This window comes from Phyllobates terribilis, unplaced genomic scaffold (assembly GCF_046119375.1).
Source record: "Phyllobates terribilis strain yellow unplaced genomic scaffold, ASM4611937v1 Scaffold_35__1_contigs__length_13245226, whole genome shotgun sequence".
In the NCBI taxonomy this organism is placed as follows: domain Eukaryota; kingdom Metazoa; phylum Chordata; class Amphibia; order Anura; family Dendrobatidae; genus Phyllobates; species Phyllobates terribilis.
In genome coordinates this window covers 521,632-543,481 of record NW_027362795.1, presented here as the reverse complement: position 1 = coordinate 543,481, position 21,850 = coordinate 521,632, and the positions used below count along the sequence as shown (strand labels likewise).

General features: G+C 46.6%; 1 protein-coding gene and 1 pseudogene across 1 annotated transcript in view; one reads left to right on the top strand and one right to left on the bottom strand.

Moving 5' to 3' along the window:
- The window catches only part of LOC141182572 (uncharacterized), a 449,915-nt pseudogene that overhangs the window by 85,123 nt on the left and 342,942 nt on the right, over window positions 1–21,850 (top strand).
- LOC141182677 (uncharacterized) overlaps window positions 18,954–21,850 on the bottom strand; it is a 57,210-nt gene continuing 54,313 nt past the window's right edge. Inside the window, exon 7 of the mRNA XM_073660829.1 lies at window positions 18,954–21,125. Within this exon, the coding sequence (XP_073516930.1) occupies window positions 19,747–21,125 (1,379 nt within the window). The 3' untranslated portion in view covers window positions 18,954–19,746. The remainder of the gene's footprint in view (window positions 21,126–21,850) is intronic.

The window sequence follows — 21,850 nt, the reverse complement described above, 5'->3', positions numbered from 1 at the left end:
TCCTAAGTCCTCCCTTCCAAACTCCCTGAATCCAAAGTCACTGAAAAACAAGTCACACACTTACTTTCGTTCGCACTTACGCTCCGGACACACGCAGCTCGTTCACACTCGCAAACTAAGAGATTTAAAGAGTTTTTTTTTTTTTTTCTTCCTTTTCCAGCAATGTACCCTTCACCTCAATGCACTTCCAAAGGACTTGATGTCCAACCAGCTGCCCCTTATAAACCCTTAATTATGACCCCTTCCCCTTAATTAACCCCTTGTGAGTAAATCTACACCTCAGGATTTTAGTGCAATGTAGTTAACCCTTAAATACACAGGTAGTAAACTAAGAAACTAAAACTGTAGTGAGAAAATAGGTTTTAAAAAGCCCAATAAATCTAAACAGGTAGAAAAGCACTCAGCAGGTCACAATGCAGCACTCACCGCAATTCACACAGGTATTTTCTGCAGGATTCCCAAATACCTCGTCCACCTCTTGTGACACTTACCTCTTGTACTGGCAACTTCTGTCGTGTTGGTGTTATGGGGAACAATTGCCCGCCTTCTGTCTGTGGCCACCACACTGCTTCTTCCTGCCTGTTGGGAGGCCCTGCCCCCCTCCCCCTGTGTGCTGCTGTCCTTGCTCTGCATGTCCTCCTGCTAGGTTGGGTCAGTTACTATATCATGCACCACCTTGTCTTCCACTTCCGCACCCTGGTCCTCCTCCTGACTTTCTGGCAATTGTGTCTTTGACGCCTTCCCTGGGTTGTGGGGTTGACTCGGAGCCGGGCCTTGCAGATGGTGTGGGGATGCAGTCGCAGCCTTAGCCCATTCCGTGCCCAGGGCGGTCACTTTTAATAAGAAGGGGGATTTTTGGATGGTGGATAAGGGGATAATGTCCGACTACGCCACCTGTGGTTTCTGATGATGGCCACCAGCACCGGTCAGTCCACTGAGGCAGGTGTATTAGGCGGCAGTGTTGGTATTGCTCCCCACAGGTGGAGCAAGGCCTCAGGGCAGTAATGGATGATGTAAAGGTGCAATGGTGGGTGCAGCGCCGCAGAGTAAGAACTAGACAGAGACGGTGTTTTGAAGTCATCCGAGTCTTTTACTCACTTGATGTCTCTCAATAGCCACAAAGCTTCTCTCTGTTTCCATACAGCATGCGGCGGCCACCAGGGTGGGGCTCGGCACTTCCCAGGTAACTCAGGAGCACCTGTCAGGACCCCGGTGTTGTGTTCCTTGTCTACTTGTCTTCTCCCGCCTTTGTTCCTCACTGAGTCCCGTACAAGTACTGCGGTATCACAACGGGTAGCATACAGCTCCCGGTCCGTCTGTGTGCTCTCCTTGGTGACTATTAGTGTGAACGTGGCGTAAGGCTGGGTCCCTCTGGGTGAACTCAGATGAGGGCATACAGGTGGCGACTCCGCTCCGTCTGTATCCCCCTGGGATCCACTAAGCCTCCGTACTTTTCCAACTGAGACTTGAAGTTCAGAGTCAGATAACTGGGGACCGGTACCCCCTCCTGCAGCCAGGCCCGAATGAGGTGTACGGGATGGCGACTCCGCTCCGTCCGTAACCTCTGGGTTCCTTTCGCCTGTGGAACCTATCTCCTCTGCTCCCCTCCTGGCCTTCTCTAGTTCAGGACCTTGATCAGGGCAGAGTCACCCGTTACCTCCACCCTGCTCCTCGCCTCCAGGCCTGAGGACGAGGATCGTGGATCTTCAGCCAGCTACAGCCTCTTGCCGGACCCTACCTGAAGTCCCACAATCAAAAGACCTTGAACTTAAGATGGCTTCCCTATATATACTCCTGCCAAAGTGCTAAAGTAAATGTTTCCTCCACCCTCACCCACTACTTGGTTCCCCCTTTCTTTGGTTCCCCCCACTCCACTATCCCGGCCCGGGGCGGCACCCTGGAGCACACGGCCCCCTACAGAACTGGAGTGGTTTAGTGTTGAGTGTGTGGGTTTGGGTCCTGTGTGGTACTCCATCCTTACCTGAGAGAGGAGATACCACACCTCTTTATGAGATGCAGTATCCCTGTGGTGACCGAACCCTCGGGGGCGCCACATGTCTCATCATCGTCCACCTCTTGTGACACTTACCTACTGTCGCCTTTGTATGACCGTGGCTGCTCAAATATTTGGGCATTGCTACATGCGATCTCCTCTTGCCCTGCTTCAAGTGGACCAGGTGAGGCGCCCAAATCTATAAATGGAAAAGTGAACAGCTCTTCGGCATGTCCAAGTGTGCAATTAGTCGTCTCTGGGCACTCGGCATGGTGGGAGGAAGGAGGATCAGTGTGAGGAATATGCGCTCCAGATTCATGGCTACTGACACTTGACCATGCGGAAGACAGGGTGGTGGTGGTGGTGGCTAAGTGACTGGAAGCATTATCTGCTATCCAACCAATAGCCTTTTCACACTGCTCTGTGTTCAATAGTGGTATACTGCGGTCCCTATTAATTGGGACAGGAAGGTCGAGCGAGAAGATGTGGGTGTTTGTTGTGGCACAATTTCAGCTTGCCCAAGGCCTTGGCCTCTGCATGCACCATCACCATCACCATCATGTCCAGTTCCTCATCCATTGCCACGTGCATTGCCCATTTTAAAGGGAGGACAATATCTTCCATGCTCACTACAAATGGCTGAATTTGGAGCGAACTTATATGTGATCTGTATCACGGACAAACCACAGTTTTAAATAGCAGGCCTGTAGAAAACTATTTTTAAAAGCACCGACCTCGTGTCAATAAGTTCACTGACACACTGAAACAAAATTTCAATGGAGGCCAAAAATGGCAATATTTTCAGCGCAATTATATGTGATCCGTGTGATGGAAAAAACTGTTTTAAATAGGTGGATTTTTAGCGCTGTAATATGGAAAGGACCTGGCTGTATTCAGCAATGCCAACAAGCAAATGGAGCAGATAAAAGGTGTTCTCTGGATGGCTTTTTAAGCAAATAATCAGGATTAAATTAAAAAAAAATTATTCCTGGCCACTGAGCCTATTTCTACAAATATCTGTAAAAGCACCAGCAGACAAGAACTGGAATGGACCCTCTTGCTATGTGCACTGCAGTCTGCTATATACCCTGCCTGCTTAGCATGGCGGCGCCAGGTCTGATATAGACCTGATGACGCTGTGCGGCCAGCGAATCACTGTAATGCCACAACCAACATGGCTGCGGCATTATAGTGTGTGGCAGACAATCCCTGCATGATGACTGGCACTCTAAAGAGCGCCAAACATGCAGGGATGGGACCCGAGCTCCCGCTGAGCAACCCCGGAAATACTTGGCGAGCGCCGAGCAGTAGCGAGCATGCTCGCTCATCACTAGTTACGGTTCATTACCACATTCCACTATAAAGCGACAGAATTACGTGACTGTCTTATTAAATCATGGCCCATCTTAATGGCTGACCCCATATTTGCAAAATATCTACCAGAGAGAGAGCAAATCCCCTTCAGAAAGGCAAAAAATCTCTGTGATCATCTTATGAGAAGCCACTATTATCCTACCACTCCCCCTAATTTTATGAAAAGACCACCTCCAGTAAATGTATGTGTACCATGTGGTAGATGTGTGGCGTGTCCTAATGTCGAACATGCTAACTCTTTCACAGATTCCCAGGGCTGTAGGACCTATTACATCACCAAACCGATAACTTGTAACTCTAAAGCGGTGATCTATTATGCGACATGCCTGTGTCCTAAAATCTATGTAGGGCTCACAAATAGACAACTTAGGACAGGGGTCCTCAAACTTTTTAAACAGGGGTCCAGTTCACGGTCCCTCAGACCATTGGAGGGCCGGAATATAGTTTTTTAAAAAAACTATGAACAAATTCCTATGCACACTGCACATATCTTATTTTGTAGTAAAAAAAACAATACAGGAACAAATACAATATTTAAAATGAAGAACAAGTAAAGTTAAATCAACCGGTATTTCAATAGGTAGGTAACTGTACCCAATAGGCAGCATAGGTCCCCAATAGGCAGGTAAATGTCCCCAATAGGGAGCATAGGTCCTCAATAGGCAGGTAAATATCCCCAAAAGGAGCATAGGTCCCCAATAGGCAGGTAAATGTACCCAATAGGCAGCATAGGTCCCCAATTGGCAGGTAAATGTACCCAATAGGCAGCATAGGTCCCCAATAGGCAGGTAAATGTCCCCAATAGGCAGGTAAATGTTCACAATAGGCAGCATAGGTCCCCAATAGGCAGGTAAATGTCCCAAATAGGCAGGTAAATGTCCCAAATAGGCAGCATAGGTCCTCAATAGGCAGGCTGTTTCCCCCTTATAATGCCCTATGCAGGCTGTTCCCCCCTTATTATGCCCCATGCAGGATTTCCCTTTCTCCCACCATATAATGCCCTGTGCAAGATATCACTCCCCTGTCTTTATAATGCCCCATTCAGGATGTCACCCCCCATATAATGCCCCATTTAGGATGTCACCCCCCCATATAATGCCCCATTTAGGATGTCACTCCCCCATATAATGCCCCATTCAGGATGTCACCCCCCCATATAATGCCCCATGCTGGATGTCACCCCTCATATAATGCCCCATGCAGCATGTCACCCCCCCATATAATGCCCCATTCAGGATGTCACCCCCCCATATAATGCCCCATGCAGCATGTCACCCCCCCATATAATGCCCCATTCAAGATGTCACCCCCCCCACATATAATGCCACATGCAGGATGTCACCCCTAATATTATGTCCCATGCCTCCATACATTAAAAAAAAAAATCCAATACTCACCTCCCTCCTTGCCTGCTGCCGCTGCTCAGGTCCGGACTCGGCGGCGTTGTCCCGCTCTGCGCTCCCTGTGACGGCTCAGGGGGAGGGAGCGGTGTAAAGACGTCACCGCGCCCTCTGACCTGAGACGTCACAGGGAGCGCAGACCAGGAAGACAGGGGAGGAGTCCTGAGGAGATAATTTGCATATTCCCACTGCATTTTGGGGTAAGTGAAGAGTCTCCGCGAGCTCAAAGAACACTGGATTTTGGCTGTTGGAGCTGAAAAGAGGACATCGGTAAACCAGGGGAGGAGTCCTGAGGAGATAATTTGCATATTCCCACTGCATTTTGGGGTAAGTGAAGAGTCTCCGCGAGCTCAAAGAACACTGGATTTTGGCTGTTGGAGCTGAAAAGAGGACATCGGTAAACCGTGCGCCGGTAGGCGCGCGCATTTTGAAGCTTTTTTTTAAGCTTTTTTCACTGTTTTCAGAACATTAACAATAAGAACATGGAAGAGTCCAGGAGCCATTTGGTGAGCTGCATATCCTGCTACATGTTCACAGACTTGCCAGTGGAAAAGCCAAACTTCACATGCCAGAAATGCAAGCTTGTGTCCCTGTTGGAGGAAAAGTTGCGAAATCTAGAAGAGAGGTTAACTACCTTGAAAATCATTAAGGAAGGTGAAGAGTTCTTAGACAGAGCAGAATTATCTCTTCATGATTCAGAAAGAGAAGAAATTCTCTCTGCACCTGAGGAAACAGAGGAATGGAAGCATGTGACCCACAGAAGCAGGAGGATCGAGAGGCAGTCAGCACCCATACTGCTCAGGAACCAGTACCAGGCTCTCACGCAGGAGAACCATGAAGAAATACAGCAAGATAAGACTTTGCCAGCAATGAATAACCTTGTAAGCCCTCAGAATCCTCCTGGATGGAGAAAGAAGAATGTTGTGAAGAAAAAACGGAGAGTGGTGGTCATGGGGGATTCCCTGCTAAGAGGAACAGAGGCCGCTATCTGCAGACCAGACATAACCTCAAGAGAAATGTGCTGTCTTCCAGGAGCAAAAATTAAAGATGTGTCTGACAGGATATCAAGACTCTTCAGACCTACAGATCACTACCCATTCCTGCTAATACATGTGGGGACAAATGACACCGCAAGAAAGGACCTGGAAACCATCTGCAGTGACTTTGAAGACTTAGGCAAGAAAGTGAAAGAATTGGGAGCGCAGGTGGTCTTCTCATCCATCCTCCCAGTGGATGGCCATGGAACAATGAGGTGGAATAAGATTCTACAGGTGAACAACTGGCTACGTCGATGGTGCCGTCAACAAGGATTTGGATTTCTGGATCACGGAATGAATTACCTATGCGATGGACTACTTGCTAGAGATGGGGTGCACCTTACGAAGACTGGAAAACATGTATTTGGAAGTCGCCTTGCTACACTCATCAGGAGAGCTTTAAACTAGAACAATGTGGGAAGGGAAGCAAAAGGCCAGAAAAAGCCATACAGCTGACAAATACTATTGAGATCTCTGCTACTGGAAGTGGAAAGGAAGAACAAAGACAAAACAATTTAAATAATAAAAATATGGGAGGAAGAGAAACCAATCACAAACTAAAATGTTTTTATACAAATGCACAAAGCATGGGCAACAAACAAGGAGAATTGGAAGTACTAACGCAGGAAAAGAAATATGATGTCATTGGAATCACTGAAACTTGGTGGGACGATACACATGATTGTAATAAAAGGCTAAAAGGATACAACTTATTTGCAAGAAACAGACTTGATAAACGAGGAGGAGGTGTTGCATTGTATGTTAGAAAAGCGTATATCTGCACAGAGATTGAAGCTTCAGAGACTGGGAGTTCTGTGGAAACTGTTTGGGTAAGAATACAAGGAGAGAACAACGGAAAGGACACCATTGTAGGCATTTACTACAGGCCACCTGGGCAAGCTGAAGATATGGATGAACTCTTTATGTATCAAATGACCAAGTTCTCCAAAAAATATGACGTAGTGGTCATGGGAGATTTCAACTATCCAGACATTTGTTGGGAATCTCTCTCAAGTAAAACTAACAGGTCAAGCAAATTCTTATCCTCTCTTGCTGACAACTTTATCTTCCAAAAGGTAGGGGAGAAAACAAGGGGATCTGCTACTTTGGATCTAATTCTTATAAACAGGGAGGAAATGGTTGAAGAGGTAAAGGTGGCTGGGACCCTAGGAGGCAGCGATCATGCTATTATAGAATTTTGGATAACTAGAGGAGGAAGACATGTGAAGACTCAAACTTCAAGGTTAGATTTTAGAAAGGCAGATTTTAAGAGACTCAGAAAGAGAATAGGAGGGATCCAATGGCTGGATGTCCTTAAGGACAAAAATGTCCAGGAAGGATGGGAAATTTTTAAAAATGAGATTCTCAAAGCACAATCGTTAACAATCCCGAAAAGTAGGAAGAATGGGAAGCATTTAAGGAAACCAGGATGGATGAACACAGAACTTAAACACATGCTAAAAAGAAAGAAAGAAATGTTTATTAAATGGAAAGAGGGAGGCATATCTAAAGAAGATTATAATGCAGTCTGCAGATCCTGCAGGGCACGTATCAGGTTAGCTAAAGCTGACAATGAATTAAGGCTTGCAAGAGATGTCAAAAGCAATAAAAAAGGATTTTGGGGGTATGTCAAAAGTAAAAGAAAAGTCAAAGATGCTATAGGATTTTTACAGGATGAAAATGGAGAATTGGTAAGAGAGGATGTTGAGAAGGCCGAACTTTTTAATTCCTATTTTGCATCTGTTTTCTCTCAGAAAGAAAATGTAACATCAACTGATCTTCACTGTCCTTTTAAAGGAATAGAGGAATCCAAGTTATCAGTAAACAGAAAGATTGTGAGGGAATATTTAGCTAACATAAATGAGTTCAAGTCTCCAGGTCCAGATGAATTACACCCCAGAGTACTGAAGGAGATTGTAGAAGAAATTTTAGAACCACTCTCCATAATCTTTGAAAATTCTTGGAGAACAGGAGAAGTCCCAGAAGACTGGAGAAGAGCAAATGTTGTTTCTATCTTCAAAAAGGGGAAGAAGGTGGACCCAGGGAACTATAGGCCGGTGAGTCTGACTTCTATACCAGGAAAGATCTTTGAACAAATTATTAAACAACATGTATGTAAGTACATGGATAAGAATGAAGTGATTAACCAGAGTCAGCATGGGTTTGTAACTAACAAGTCATGTCAGACTAACTTAATTTCCTTCTATGACAGAATCACTGACTGGGTGGATCAGGGAAATGCTGTAGATATAGTATATCTTGACTTCAGCAAAGCATTTGACAAAGTATCTCACATCATCCTTATTGAAAAAATGACCAAGTATGCAATGGACCAGGCAACTGTTAGGTGGATTCATAACTGGCTTAGTGATCGGACTCAAAGGGTGGTTGTAAATGTCTTCACATCCAGCTGGATGAATGTCTCAAGTGGGGTACCACAGGGCTCCGTCCTGGGACCTGTATTGTTCAACATCTTTATCAATGATTTAGATGAAGGAATTGAGGGTAAACTGATTAAATTTGCTGATGACACAAAGCTAGGAGGGATAGCTAATACTAGAGAAGAGAGAGAGAGGATTCAAAAAGACCTAAATAAACTGGAGCAGTGGGCAGCAACCAACAGAATGGTTTTTAACAGGGAAAAATGCAAAGTACTACATCTGGGCAATAAAAATGAAAAAAGCATATACAGAATGGGAGGAATAGAGCTAAGCAACAGTACATGTGAAAAAGACTTAGGTATACTAATAGATCATAGACTGAACATGAGTCAACAGTGTGATGCAGCAGCAAAAAAGGCAAATACAATTCTGGGATGTATTAACAGAAGCATACAGTCTAGATCACGTGAAGTCATTATCGGTCTTTACTCCTCTTTGGTCAGACCTCATCTGGAATACTGTGTACAGTTTTGGGCACCACATTTTAAAAAAGACATAGACAAACTGGAGCAAGTTCAGAGAAGAGCGACCAGAATGGTGACTGGTCTGCAAACCATGTCCTATGAGGAACGGTTGCAGGATTTGGGAATGTTTAGCTTGCAAAAAAGAAGACTGAGAGGAGACTTAATAGCTGTCTACAAATATGTCAAGGGCTGTCACATTGTAGAAGGATCATCTTTATTCTCATTTGCACAAGGAAAGACTAGAAGCAATGGGATGAAACTAAATGGGAGGAGACACAGATTAGATATTAGAAAAAACTTTTTGACAGTTAGGGTGATTAATGAGTGGAACAGGCTGCCACGAGAGGTGGTGAGTTCCCCTTCAATGGACGTCTTCAAACAGAGGCTGGACAGACATCTGTCTGAGATGATCTAGTGAATCCTGCTTTGAGCAGGGGGTTGGACCAGATGACCCAGGAGGTCCCTTCCAACTCTACCATTCTATGATTCTATGATTCTATGATCTGCGAAGGCACGGGGAGAGGTAAGTATCCGGCTGCCGGGGCTCTGAGAAAGCACGGGGAAGGGCGGGCGCTGACACCGCTCTCCTCTGCCCATAGCCCGGCGGGCCGGATAAAAGTCCTCCGCGGGCCGTAGTTTGAGGACCCCTGACTTAGGACAACAATACGTGAACACGTCCTAGGTATTGAAGTGGCGGTAAATGAAACTGATATTTCTACGTTAAAAACTATTCCCAAGCATTTTAGAATACACCATAAGTGTGACGCATCTAACTTAAAGTTCAGTGTATTGACATGATCACCACTAATATTAGGGACGGTAGAGTGAGCAAACTATTAGCCCAGAAAGAGAGCAGATGGATTTGGGACTTTAAAAACACTCCATCCATTGGGCTTGAACGAAAATATTAGTTATGCCCCATTTCTCTGATCACCTATATCCACATTGTTTTAGCTATTTTGTCTTACCTTTTTATCTAGTATGGTTGGGTAATTTTTTTGTATTTTAATGTTTTTCTATTTCTTTAGTGTTCCTCCATGAGAGTTTGTCGTCTTTTTCTACCAAATATTCATAAAGGCATTACATGGTGATTGGCATGTTTGTATACGTGATATCTCCATTTCTATCTATGAATGATGTTGAGGACTTCCATTCTGCTATTGGATAACATGGACATAATTGCTGGCGCTGTATTGTCTCTCAAGATCTGTAACTTTTTTCTGTGTGCGCATTTTTTGTCCATACAGTTATTATTGTATATCTTTCGCATTTATAGATCGATATTTTGAGAGATATTTTCTTATATCTGATTATGCATTTATACTATGATCTCATATAATCATGTTATACTTCATGCTTTTCTTAGATATACTTTATTTGTTTTGTCATGGCCAATTAACTTCTCTGACTTATATATAATTGTCTATCGCCTATACCCCATAGATATACAGTACAGACCAAAAGTTTGGACACACCTTCTCATTTAAAGATTTTTCTGTATTTTCATAACTATGAAAATTGTACATTCACACTGAAGGCATCAAAACTATGAATTAACACATGTGGAATTATATACTTAACAAAAAAGTGTGAAACAACTGAAAATATATCTTATATTCTAGGTTCTTCAAAGTAGACACCTTTTGCTTTGATGACTGCTTTGCACACTCTTGGCCTTCTCTTGATGAGCTTCAAGAGGTAGTCACCGGAAATGGTCTTCCAACAATCTTGAAGGAGTTCCCAGAGATGCTTAGCACTTGTTGGCCCTTTTGCCTTCACTCTGCGATCCAGCTCACCCCAAACCATCTCGATTGGGTTCAGGTATATATAACACATTTGAGATGTGCTATTATTGACAGTTTACCCCATTATGTTAGTTTCTTTTTCTCTCCGGTTGTATTTGACTATATGTCTGTGGACTGGGCGGTACGCATGGCTTCACTGTTCTCTGTGGTGTCCTCACTGGCCGTATCAATATGTGCTCCATGACACGCGGTCACGTGGTTCCCCACGTGCTTGCGGCATCATGGATCACATGACGCGTTTGCCGTGGATGCGGCGGTGTAGTGGTGATTGCCATGTGTCATGCCACACCCTCCCCACACCCATTGGCGGAGAGACTACACACCCCCTTTTCTATTGGCTCAAGGGTTTCTAAATCCTACCCGCCTTCATTGACGCCACCTCCTGACGAAGGCAGCCGTGCCAAAACGCGCAATAAGGTGAGCGCCATTGAAGAGCGTGTTCACATCCACTGTGGCTGTAAGTATTCTATAGGATTCATGCTACACTCTTTTTGCTGCCGTTTTTTAATCTTTTTTCCTACTTAGGTGCATTTTCTAGGCTTTAATATGTATTAGGATATACTTTTACCCTGTAGCCTAAGAGGTCAGGGCAATGATACCACTTATAAAGATCTGCTACCCCCGGTATGAGCTATCTATATTAGTACCTATATATAGACAGCGGTATGACTAACCTCTTATATAGCAACTACTTCTGACCTACCTCATAAGCACCTGCACTTTTATTGAAAGCTTCACTGTATTTTAACAATAAATTCTTATTTTTTTGGCAGGGCAATTATGTTTTTACATCAGAAAATAATCATGTTAATTTGTCTTATGCTCCTCATTAGTGCTCCTCCATTGTTTTACTATTAACTGCCTCTGCAATTCATATTTTTTTCCTGTATAAATTATAATTACTACAATTTTGTAATTTTTTCACTATTATATGGGACTCTGACTCAAAGTTTTTTCCTCTTGTTTCTTATGTATGGAGGACTATGTGGGGCCCATTATACTGTATGGAAAGCTATGTGGGGCCCATTATACTGTATGGAGGACTATGTGGGGCCCATTATACTGTAGGGAGGACTATGTAGGGCCCATTATTCTGTATGGAGGACTATGTGGGGCCCATTATACTGTACACTGGTTGGGCCACGACTTTGTCAAAGTTTTTCATTTTGGCCCTCTGCATGTTTTGAGCTTTACATCCCTGATCAGTATGGGTAATGTACATGGAAATGGCAATAATGCAAAGCTGGCAATTGGACTTTGCTACAAGCCTCCTAATATAGCTGAAGATGTAGAGGATGATATGCTGCAACAAATTAAAAAGGCAGCAAAAACAAGTTGTAGCGTCGGCGTCCCTGCCTCCTGCTAGGCAGAGACGAAGTTCCCCTCACCTCCCTGCTCCGTCCTCGGCGCCCTCCTCCCGCGCTGCTGGCAGCGCTCGCTGCTTCCCGGGCACTGTGCTTAGGGCGCGCGCGCGCTCCCTCTCTCTTAAAGGGGCCGCGCGCGCCGTCCTAAGGAGTCCCCGGCCAATTGCCGGTGGAGCTCCCATATATAAGGCACCTCCTCCAAAATGGAGGTGCCCGAGCAAAGTTGTTGCAAAGCCTTTCACCTCTGCTTCAGCCCTCAGGTTCCGTTGCCAGTCTGTTTTCCAGCTCTGTCTACCTGCTTGCATTCCCTGCGGTCCGACAGTCTGCCTACCAGCATCCGCCAGTCTGTCTATGGACCAGTCCGCCTGCGGTTCAGGAAGCACCTGCCTGATACCTGCCAGATACCTGCCTGATACCTGCCTGAGACCTCCTGCCAGCCAGCCGAGAGACTCTTCCCCGCTCACCTGGGAGCGCTCACCTGCTACCCGCCAGCTAGCCTACCTGGAGGTTCTGCCGTCACTTGCCGTGACCACCTGACAGCCAGCCGTGAGACTCTTACCCGCTCACCTGGGAGCGCTCACCTGCTTCCCACCTGCTAGCCTACCTGGAGGCTCTGCCGTCACTTGCCGTGACCACCTGCCTGTCTAGTGACTCTTACTCTGCTGTCACTTGCCGTGACCACCTGCCTGTCTAGAGACTCTTACCCTGCTGTCACTTGCCGTGACCACCTGCCTGTCTAGAGACTCTTCCCCTGCTGTCACTTGCCGTGACCACCCGCATGTCTAGAGACTGTCCCCGTCACTTGCCGTGACCTCCTGCCCTTCTTCCCAGAGACTGTTCCTGTCACTTGCCGTGACTACCTGCCCGCCTTCCCTTGGAGCCACCCGCTTCCTTACAAGGACTGCCCCTTTGTATAGTAGCTCAGAGGTTCCACCTCCCAGACCCGTTACAGTTTGCTCGGGCCATGGAACCCGGTGGCACCCAAGCTCCCTCACTCTCGGACCTATGCCATGAACTATCCCGTCAGAGGTCCCAACAGGAGTCCATCCTGAGTCACCTGCGTAGTGTTAACTCCCGCCTGGACACACTGACTGCCTCATCGGGAGCTGCTTCCACTCGCACAACTACTACCCTGGCAGCGTCGCTGCCCATCAATACCATGGCATCCCTTCCCAGTCCCCGCCTTTCCGCCCCGCCTCGTTTTGGTGGAGATCCCGGTCAGGCACGAGGCTTCATTAACCAGTGCACCCTGCACTTCGAACTTTTGGCACACCAGTTTTCCACCGATCGAGCCAAAGTGGCCTCCATCATGTCCCACCTCACTGGGGAGGCGCTGGCTTTGCTAAATCCTCTATGGGAGAGAGGAGACCCCCTGGTGTCTAACCTGCCAGCCTTTCTTACGGCCTTCCGGAAAGTCTTCGACGAACCGGGACGAAAGACCTCTTCCGCCTCATCTCTGCTACGCCTCCGTCAAGGTAGTCTCACCGTGGGCCAATATGCCATATGGTTCCGTACCCTTGCTTCGGAGCTTGCCTGGGATAACGACGCCCTGGTGTCCGTCTTCTGGGAGGGTCTATCCGGCCGGATTAAAGATGAACTTGCTGATCGGGACATTCCTACCACTCTCAACGACCTAATAACACTTGCCACCCAGATTGACATCCGGTTCCAGGAGCGTACCAAGGAGGTCACCCGTGAGAGGAGGTTTCCTCGCCTTGCTCCTACCTTCCGGAATCCCGTCACTTCCTCTGTTACTCCCCAGGCGCACTCACCCGAGCCTATGCAGGTCGACCAGACCAAGTTGGTCAAAACCCGTCAAGAGTCACGCCGTGCCGAGGGGAGCTGCTTCTACTGTGGCAGTAAGGAGCACCGGATCCGTTCCTGCCCGGAGAGGTTGGGAAACGCCTGTGTCTAGGATCGCTCAGAGAGGTCGTCCTAGACAAGAATAAACCCTCTCCATCTCTGATGCTGTCGGTCTCCATCATCTGCGGGGAGAACCGTTAATTTGAACTAGCTCAACTTGACTCTGGAGCTGCCGGAAATCTAATTTCTCAGTCCCTGGTAGAGAAATTCCGCATTCCCACTAAACCTCTGGCTGAACCCTTATCTGTCACCTTCGTGGATGGGGGTCTCTTACCGCATCCCATCCAACTTATCACCGAACCCATAACTCTGCAGGTGGGAATGCTGCACTCTGAGAGCATCTTCTTCCATGTTCTACCTGGACTCTCTCATGCCCTTTTGCTTGGCCTACCTTGGCTCCAGAGACATGCACCCGTGCTTGATTGGCAGACTGGAGAAGTCCTTCGCTGGGGACAGGACTGCCATAAGACTTGTTTAGTTCCCGTTCGTCCTGCCCGTCCTTCTCCTCTCCCAGCCAATCTACCCGGCCTGCCGGTACCCTATTGGTCTTATGCTGATGTCTTTAATAAAAAGGAAGCAGAGACATTACCTCCTCATAGACCATACGATTGCCCTATCGACTTGGTACCTGGCGCTACTCCGCCCCGAGGGCGTATCTACCCTTTGTCCGCTGCTGAGACCCGATCCATGTCTGAATATATCGAGGAGAACCTGGCCCGGGGATTTATCCGGAAATCTACTTCTTTGGCGGGAGCAGGCTTCTTCTTCGTTAAAAAGAAGGACGGCTCACTCCGTCCCTGCATAGAATATAGAGGCCTTAACCAGATCACGGTGAAGAATAAATACCCCCTTCCTCTCATTCCTGAATTATTTGATCGTCTGAGGGGTGCTAGAATCTTCACCAAGCTGGATCTCCGTGGGGCCTATAACCTGGTTCGTATCCCTCAGGGGGATGAATGGAAGACGGCATTTAACACCCGGGACGGCCACTATGAATACCTCGTAATGCCCTTCGGTCTCTGAAATGCTCCCGCCGTCTTTCAAGAGTTGGTCAATGATATCTTCCGTAACCTTCTCTACTCATGCATGATGGTATACCTGGACGACATCTTGGTCTTCTCTCCGGATCTCCCCACACACCGGAGGGACGTTCGTCAGGTCCTGCTCAGGCTCGGGCAGAACCACCTCTACGCAAAATTTGAGAAGTGCCTCTTTGAACAGACCTCGCTTCCATTTCTGGGCTACATCATCTCTCAGACCGGTTTACAAATGGATCCTGAGAAACTTTCTGCCATCCAGAAGTGGCCCCGACAGGAGGGGTTAAAGGCAATCCAGCGGTTCCTGGGCTTCGCCAACTACTACCTCCTCTTCATTCCGCACTTCTCTTCCCGGACTGCCCCTATCTCTGCGCTCACCCGTAAGGGTGCTAATCCCAAAGAATGACTGCCCGAGGCAGAGGAGGCCTTCCTGTCTTTGAAACAGGCTTTCTCTTCCGCTCCTGTGCTGCACCGTCCGGACAGCAACAAACAATTCTTCTTAGAAGTAGACGCTTCCTCCTCCGGAGCCGGAGCGGTGCTCACCCAAAAGTCGTCTTCCGGAAGAATGGTAACCTGCGGCTTCTTCTCCTCATCTGAGCGCAATTATTCTATAGGAGACCGAGAATTGTTAGCCATTAAGTTGGCACTGGAAGAGTGGCGTTACCTGCTCGAGGGGGCTCTTCACCTGGTAATAATCTACACGGATCACAAAAACTTGGCTTATCTCCAGAGTGCCCAAAGACTTAACCCGCGCCAAGCCCGGTGGTCCTTGCTCTTCGCCCGCTTTGATTTCATTCTTCATTTTCGCCCGGCAGACAAAAATATCAAAGCTGATGCCTTGTCCCGATCCTTTTTGTTCTCCGATCTAGAGGAGGAGCCAAAGCACATCATCGACCCCGCCAAGGTAATGCAGGTGGCTCCCGTGGACCTAAATCAACCACCCGGTAACACATTCGTAGCAGTACCTGATCGTGAGAGGGTCCTACACTGGGGACTTTCGTCTAAGCTAGCTGGCCATGCTGGCCAGAAAAAGACCCTCCTGCTTATTACCCGGCATTACTGGTGGCCTACCCTGCACAAGGACGTAATAAACTTTGTCTTAGCCTGTGCGTCCTGCGCCCGCAACAAGGTTCCTAGACATCTGCCAGCCGGCCGCCTTCTGTCTCTTCCGATACATGCTGCCCCGTGGCAGCATATAGCCATGGACTTTATAACGGATCTCCCCGTCTCTGCTGGTTGTACGGTCATTTGGGTGGTCGCTGACCGCTTCTCTAAGATGGCTCACTTCATTCCCCTGCCGGGTCTTCCGTCTGCCTCTGAGTTGGCTAAAGACTTTATCCATCATATTTTCCGTCTCCATGGTCTCCTTCTCCACATCGTATCCGACCGAGGAGTTCAGTTCACCTCTCGCTTCTGGAGAGCCATGTGTAAACTGCTGGGGGTCACCTTGGACTTCTCCTCTGCTTATCACCCACAGTCCAATGGTCAAGTAGAGCGGATTAACCAAATTTTAACCAGTTACCTCCGGCACTTTGTTAATGCCCACCATTCCGACTGGGTGGATCTTTTACCGTGGGCCGAATTTTCCTATAATAATCACGAGAGCGAGTCTTCCTCCAAATCCCCGTTTTTTATTGTCTACGGTCAACATCCTGGGATACCGTTTCCCGTCTCCGCCTAGGTGGATAATCTGTCCGCGGAATCTCTTGTTAGCGAATTCTCCTCCATTTGGGATAGTACCAGATCCGCACATCTTCATTCCTCCGAGCGGATGAAGAAACAGGCTGACAAAAGACGTCTGGATCCACCCCAATTCTGTCCTGGAGATAAAGTCTGGCTCTCGTCCAAATATGTCCGGCTCAAGATTCCTTCCTACAAGCTAGGGCCTCGGTTCATCGGCCCACTGGAAGTTATCAAACAAATCAACCCGGTGGCCTATAGATTGAAACTCCCGGCCAACTTGCGGATCCCTAACTCCTTCTAGGTGTCTCTCCTCAAACCTGTGGTACTTAACTCTTTTTCCAAGTCTACAGGTACGCCTCCTGCTCCAGTTTCCGCTGAGGACGAGTTTGAGGTAGAGAGCATTCTGGCCACCAAAAGGGTAAGAGGAAAGACCTTTTTTCTAGTGGATTGGAAGGGGTTTGGTCCTGAGGAGAGAACGTGGGAGCCCCGGGAGAACATCCATGCCCCGCTCATCCTTGATAAATTTCTCTCTGGCCTAAAAAAGGGGGGGCCTAAAGGGGGGGGTACTGTAGCGTCGGCGTCCCTGCCTCCTGCTAGGCAGAGACGCCGTTCCCCTCACCTCCCTGCTCCGTCCTCGGCGTCCTCCTCCCGCGCTGCTGGCAGCGCTCGCTGCTTCCCGGCCACTGTGCTTAGGGCGCGCGCGCTCCCCCTCTCTTAAAGGGGCCGCGCGCGCCGTCCTAAGGAGTCCCCGGCCAATTGCCGGTGGAGCTCCCATATATAAGGCACCTCCTCCAAAATGGAGGTGCCCGAGTAAAGTTGTTGCAAAGCCTTTCACCTCTGCTTCAGCCCTCAGGTTCCGTTGCCAGTCTGTTTTCCAGCTCTGTCTACCTGCTTGCATTCCCTGCGGTCCGCCAGTCTGTCTACCAGCATCCGCCAGTCTGTCTATGGACCAGTCCGCCTGCGGTTCAGGAAGCACCTGCCTGATACCTGCCAGATACCTGCTTGATACCTGCCTGATACCTGCCTGAGACCTCCTGCCAGCCAGCCGAGAGACTCTTCCCCGCTCACCTGGGAGCGCTCACCTGCTACCCGCCAGCTAGCCTACCTGGAGGTTCTGCCGTCACTTGCCGTGACCACCTGCCAGCCAGCCGTGAGACTCTTACCCGCTCACCTGGGAGCACTCACCTGCTTCCCACCTGCTAGCCTACCTGGAGGCTCTGCCGTCACTTGCCGTGACCACCTGCCCGTCTAGTGACTCTTACTCTGCTGTCACTTGCCGTGACCACCTGCCTGTCTAGAGGCTCTTCCCCTGCTGTCACTTGCCGTGACCACCCGCCTGTCTAGAGACTGTCCCTGTCACTTGCCGTTACCTCCTGCCCTTCTTCCCAGAGACTGTTCCTGTCACTTGCCGTGACTACCTGCCCGCCTTCCCTGGGAGCCACCCGCTTCCTTACAAGGACTGCCCCTTTGTATAGTAGCTCAGAGGTTCCACCTCCCAGACCCGTTACACAAGTCATGGTCAAAAGTGTTGGATCCCTTGAAATTGTTCCAGAAAATGAAGTAATTCTCCCAGAAAATTATTGCAATTACACGTTTTGTTATACACGTTTATTTGCGTTTATTGAAACAGCACAAGAAAACAGAGAAAAAAAAGGCAAATTGAACATAATTTCACACTAAAACCACATAAAATAGGTCGGACAAAATTGTTGACACCTTGCCAAAATTGTGGGTAAGCAACTTTGTTTCAAGCATGTGAAGCTTGTTCAAACACAATTGTGGCAAGTAACAGGTGTGGGCAATATGAAAATCACAACTAAAACCAAATAAAAAAGGGAGAAGTTGATTCAATCTTTGCATTATGTGCATATGTGTGCCACTCTAAGCATGGAGAAAACAGAAAAAGGAGAAGAGAACTGTCTGAGGACTTGAACCAAAATTGTTGAAAAATATCAACAATTTCAAGGTCCATCTTCAGAGATCCGCATGTTCCTTTGTCAAGGGGGGAAGCATAATCAATAAATTTACAGCCCATACAGTCAAATATGGTGGAGGTTCAAAGGTGTTTTGAGGTTGTTTAGCTGCCTCTGACTGTGTGCAAGGCATCATGAAATCTGAAGATTAGCAAAATATTTTGGGGCACAATGTAGTGCCTAGTGTCAGAAAGCTGGGTTTGCGTCCTAGGTCATGGGTCATCCAGCAAGACAATGACCCCAAACATACTTCAAGAAGCACCCAGAAAATGGATGGAAACAAAGTGCTGGAGAGTTCTGCCCAGCAATGAGTCTGGGTCTAAATCCCATTGAACACCTGTGGAGAGATCTTAAAATTTCTGTATTGAGAAAAATATTAAAATTTGAAAGTCCTCAGTGGTTGATACCATCTTTTCAGTTAGCCATTAGTCAGTAAGCTTTCAAGACTACTCAGGTCTCATCATCAGACATAGTATAACACAAAATCTGAAGAGTCACATAATTATGCACAACAGGGCACAGGAATAATGCAATAGATAAGACAAGTGACGTGAAGCAGAACTATCAGTTTCGGAAAGGGATAAGCAGTTGTGGCCGTAAAAATGTGTGGCCACAAGTAGATCTATTCTTTTTTTGTGTGGCGATGAGAATTCATCCTTGTTTTAAGTTTTTGCCCTGTCTCCCCTACATACAGACCCCCAGTTGGACATTTGGTACATATAATTAAGTACATTACATTAGTTGTGATGCAGCTGAAAGTACCTGGGATCTTGTGGTCCTGATGTGAGTTGGGAATCTTTATCTTGTCCGTGGTCATTATAAATGGACAGGTTTTACATATACAGTTGGTGAGGATGAATTTTGTAAGTTTCACCACAAAGGTGAAACTATCCTCCCGGTCAGTTTGCTTTCCCTCCTAGTACATTTTCATTCTAACAATGTTTGGTTTCTGGGACATTATACTTGTTCCTTTTATTTTTGGTTAGCTTGCCTTCTTTGCCCTATATGAATGTTTTTGTTTCTCACTCAGAGTTTTGTGTGTTGCGGCCTCCCCTCTGGTTCCTCAGGAGGTATGAGAAACTTCTCAACGGCTTATTAGTTAGTTAGGTCTGTGGTGGCATTTTTAGTTGAGCAGCTAGGGCCTTTCTTGTCTGTACAGAGACTAGTTGGGTGTAGTTGCGGCATTCTCCCCAGTGTGGGTTCTCCGGTGGTTATCAAAATGCGCTTTCTGGTTAAAACATTTCTCACATTTTGAACATGAAAAAGGCTTCTCCCCTGTGTGAATTCTCTGGTGCTTATCAAAATCAGATTTCTAGTTAAAACATTCTCCATATTCTGAACATGGAAAAGGCTTCTCCACTGTGTGAGTTCTTAGATGTTTGCTAAGAGTTGATTTCTCTGTAAAACATTTCCCACATTCTGAACATGAAAAAGGCTTCTCCCCTGTGTGAGTTTTGCGATGTTTGATAAGATTTGATTTCGCTGTAAAATATTTCCTACATTCTGAACATGAAAATGGCTTCTCCCCTGTGTGAGTTCTTAGATGTTTGCTAAGAGTTGATTTCTGTGTAAAACATTTTCCACATTCTGAACATGGAAAAGGCTTGTCCCCTGTGTGAGTTCTCTGATGTATATTAAGACATGATTTCTGTACAAAACGTTTCCCACAATCTGAACATGAAAAAGGCTTCTCCCCTGTGTGGGTTCTCTGGTGCGTAAGAAAACTAGATTTCTTGTTAAAACATTTTCCACATTCTGAACATGGAAAAGGCTTCTCCCCTGTGTGAGTTCTCTGATGTTTGATAAGAGTAGATTTCTTTGTAAAACATTTCCCACATTTTGAACATGGAAAAGGCTTCTCCCCTGTATGAGTTCTCTGATGTTTGATAAGAGTAGATTTCTCTGTAAAACATTTCCCACATTTTGAACATGGAAAAGGCTTCTCCCCTGTGTGAGTTCTCTGATGTTTGATAAGAGTAGATTTCACTGCAAAATATTTCCCACATTCTAAACATGGAAAAGGCTTCTCCCCTGTGTGAGTTCTCTGATGTTTGAAAAGATTTGATTTATGTACAAAACATTTCCCACATTCTGAACATGAAAATGGCTTCTCTCCTGTGTGAGTTCTCTGATGTTTGATAAGAGTTGATTTCTCTGTAAAACATTTCCCACATTCTGAACATGGAAAAGGCTTCTCCCCTGTGTGAGTTCTCTGATGTGCGATAAGATTTGATTTCTCTGTAAAGCATTTCCCACATTCTGAACAGGAAAATGGCTTCTCTCCTGTGTGAGTTCTCTGGTGCCTAACAAGACTTGTTTTCTGATTAAAACATCTCCCACACTTGGAGCAAGAAAATCTATTCTTCGCTGTGTGAATTTTTTGATGTTTAAGAAAAGACTTTCTGAGAGGAAAACTATTTCTATATTCTGAATGTGAAAATGGCTTCTTTGCATTAGGAACAGTTAGTTTTTTAATGCTTATTTTGTGACTTTGAATTTCCTTAGTAGTCGGTAATGAATCAGAAGACAGGACCTGTTTCAAAGGATCAGATGACAGATCTTTGCTGTGAAGGGATGATGGTAAATCTGGAGAAATGTCATTCATTTTAATTGTATCCTGTGGAATCTGAAAATTAACTGATTTGAAAATTGAAGGTGTCAGCTGTTCCTCTGATCTCCTGGTACAGACATCTGCCAAGAATAAAACCAATTATTATTTTTTAATAAAAAATCCTTGAATTTTATATTTTTGAACATTTCTACTTAAATTGTCTGTAAAAAAGGCAAGTTCTATAAAAAAAATTCACTTATTCACCAGGACAATGACCATCTAATAGAAAACCTCATAGGATGAAGCGGTGGAGCGTGGTGTTCAACTGTTTGTTCATTCTGCCTCCCAAATATGGAGTTAAAGGTACAGCTTCTGTCCAGCCACTAAGATTAGGGTTGCTGGGACCAGTAGTACCATCCAGTCTGGCAGTATGGGTGTGTGCTGTCCAGCTGAAGTAATCTGCTCCCTGCTTCAGCTAATTGGAAAGCACCTACTAAAGGTGGAAGCATATTGCTGGAAGCTGCCAGATACAGCCTTGTTCTCCTCTGGTTCAGTTCTCTGTGCTCAGCTCCCGGATTGTGTATTTGTTTCCTCTTGTGACCTCGGCCCGTTTACTGATTACTCTTGTGTCTTCTGATTTAGTATTTTCTCTGCCCTCCTGGTTCTGACCCAACTACCTGACTATTCTTATTCCCATCTCACACCACAGAACACCAGGTAACACCGTGGCCCAAGCCTTGGGGTCTCTGTGTAAGTCCAGATCCATGAAGAGGGGTTAAACGGTGATAAACAAGACAATTCGTGAGATCTGGAAAATGAAGTAGATGGCACCAAGCCTGTTTGTGGTGGCCATCTTTTGAGCTGC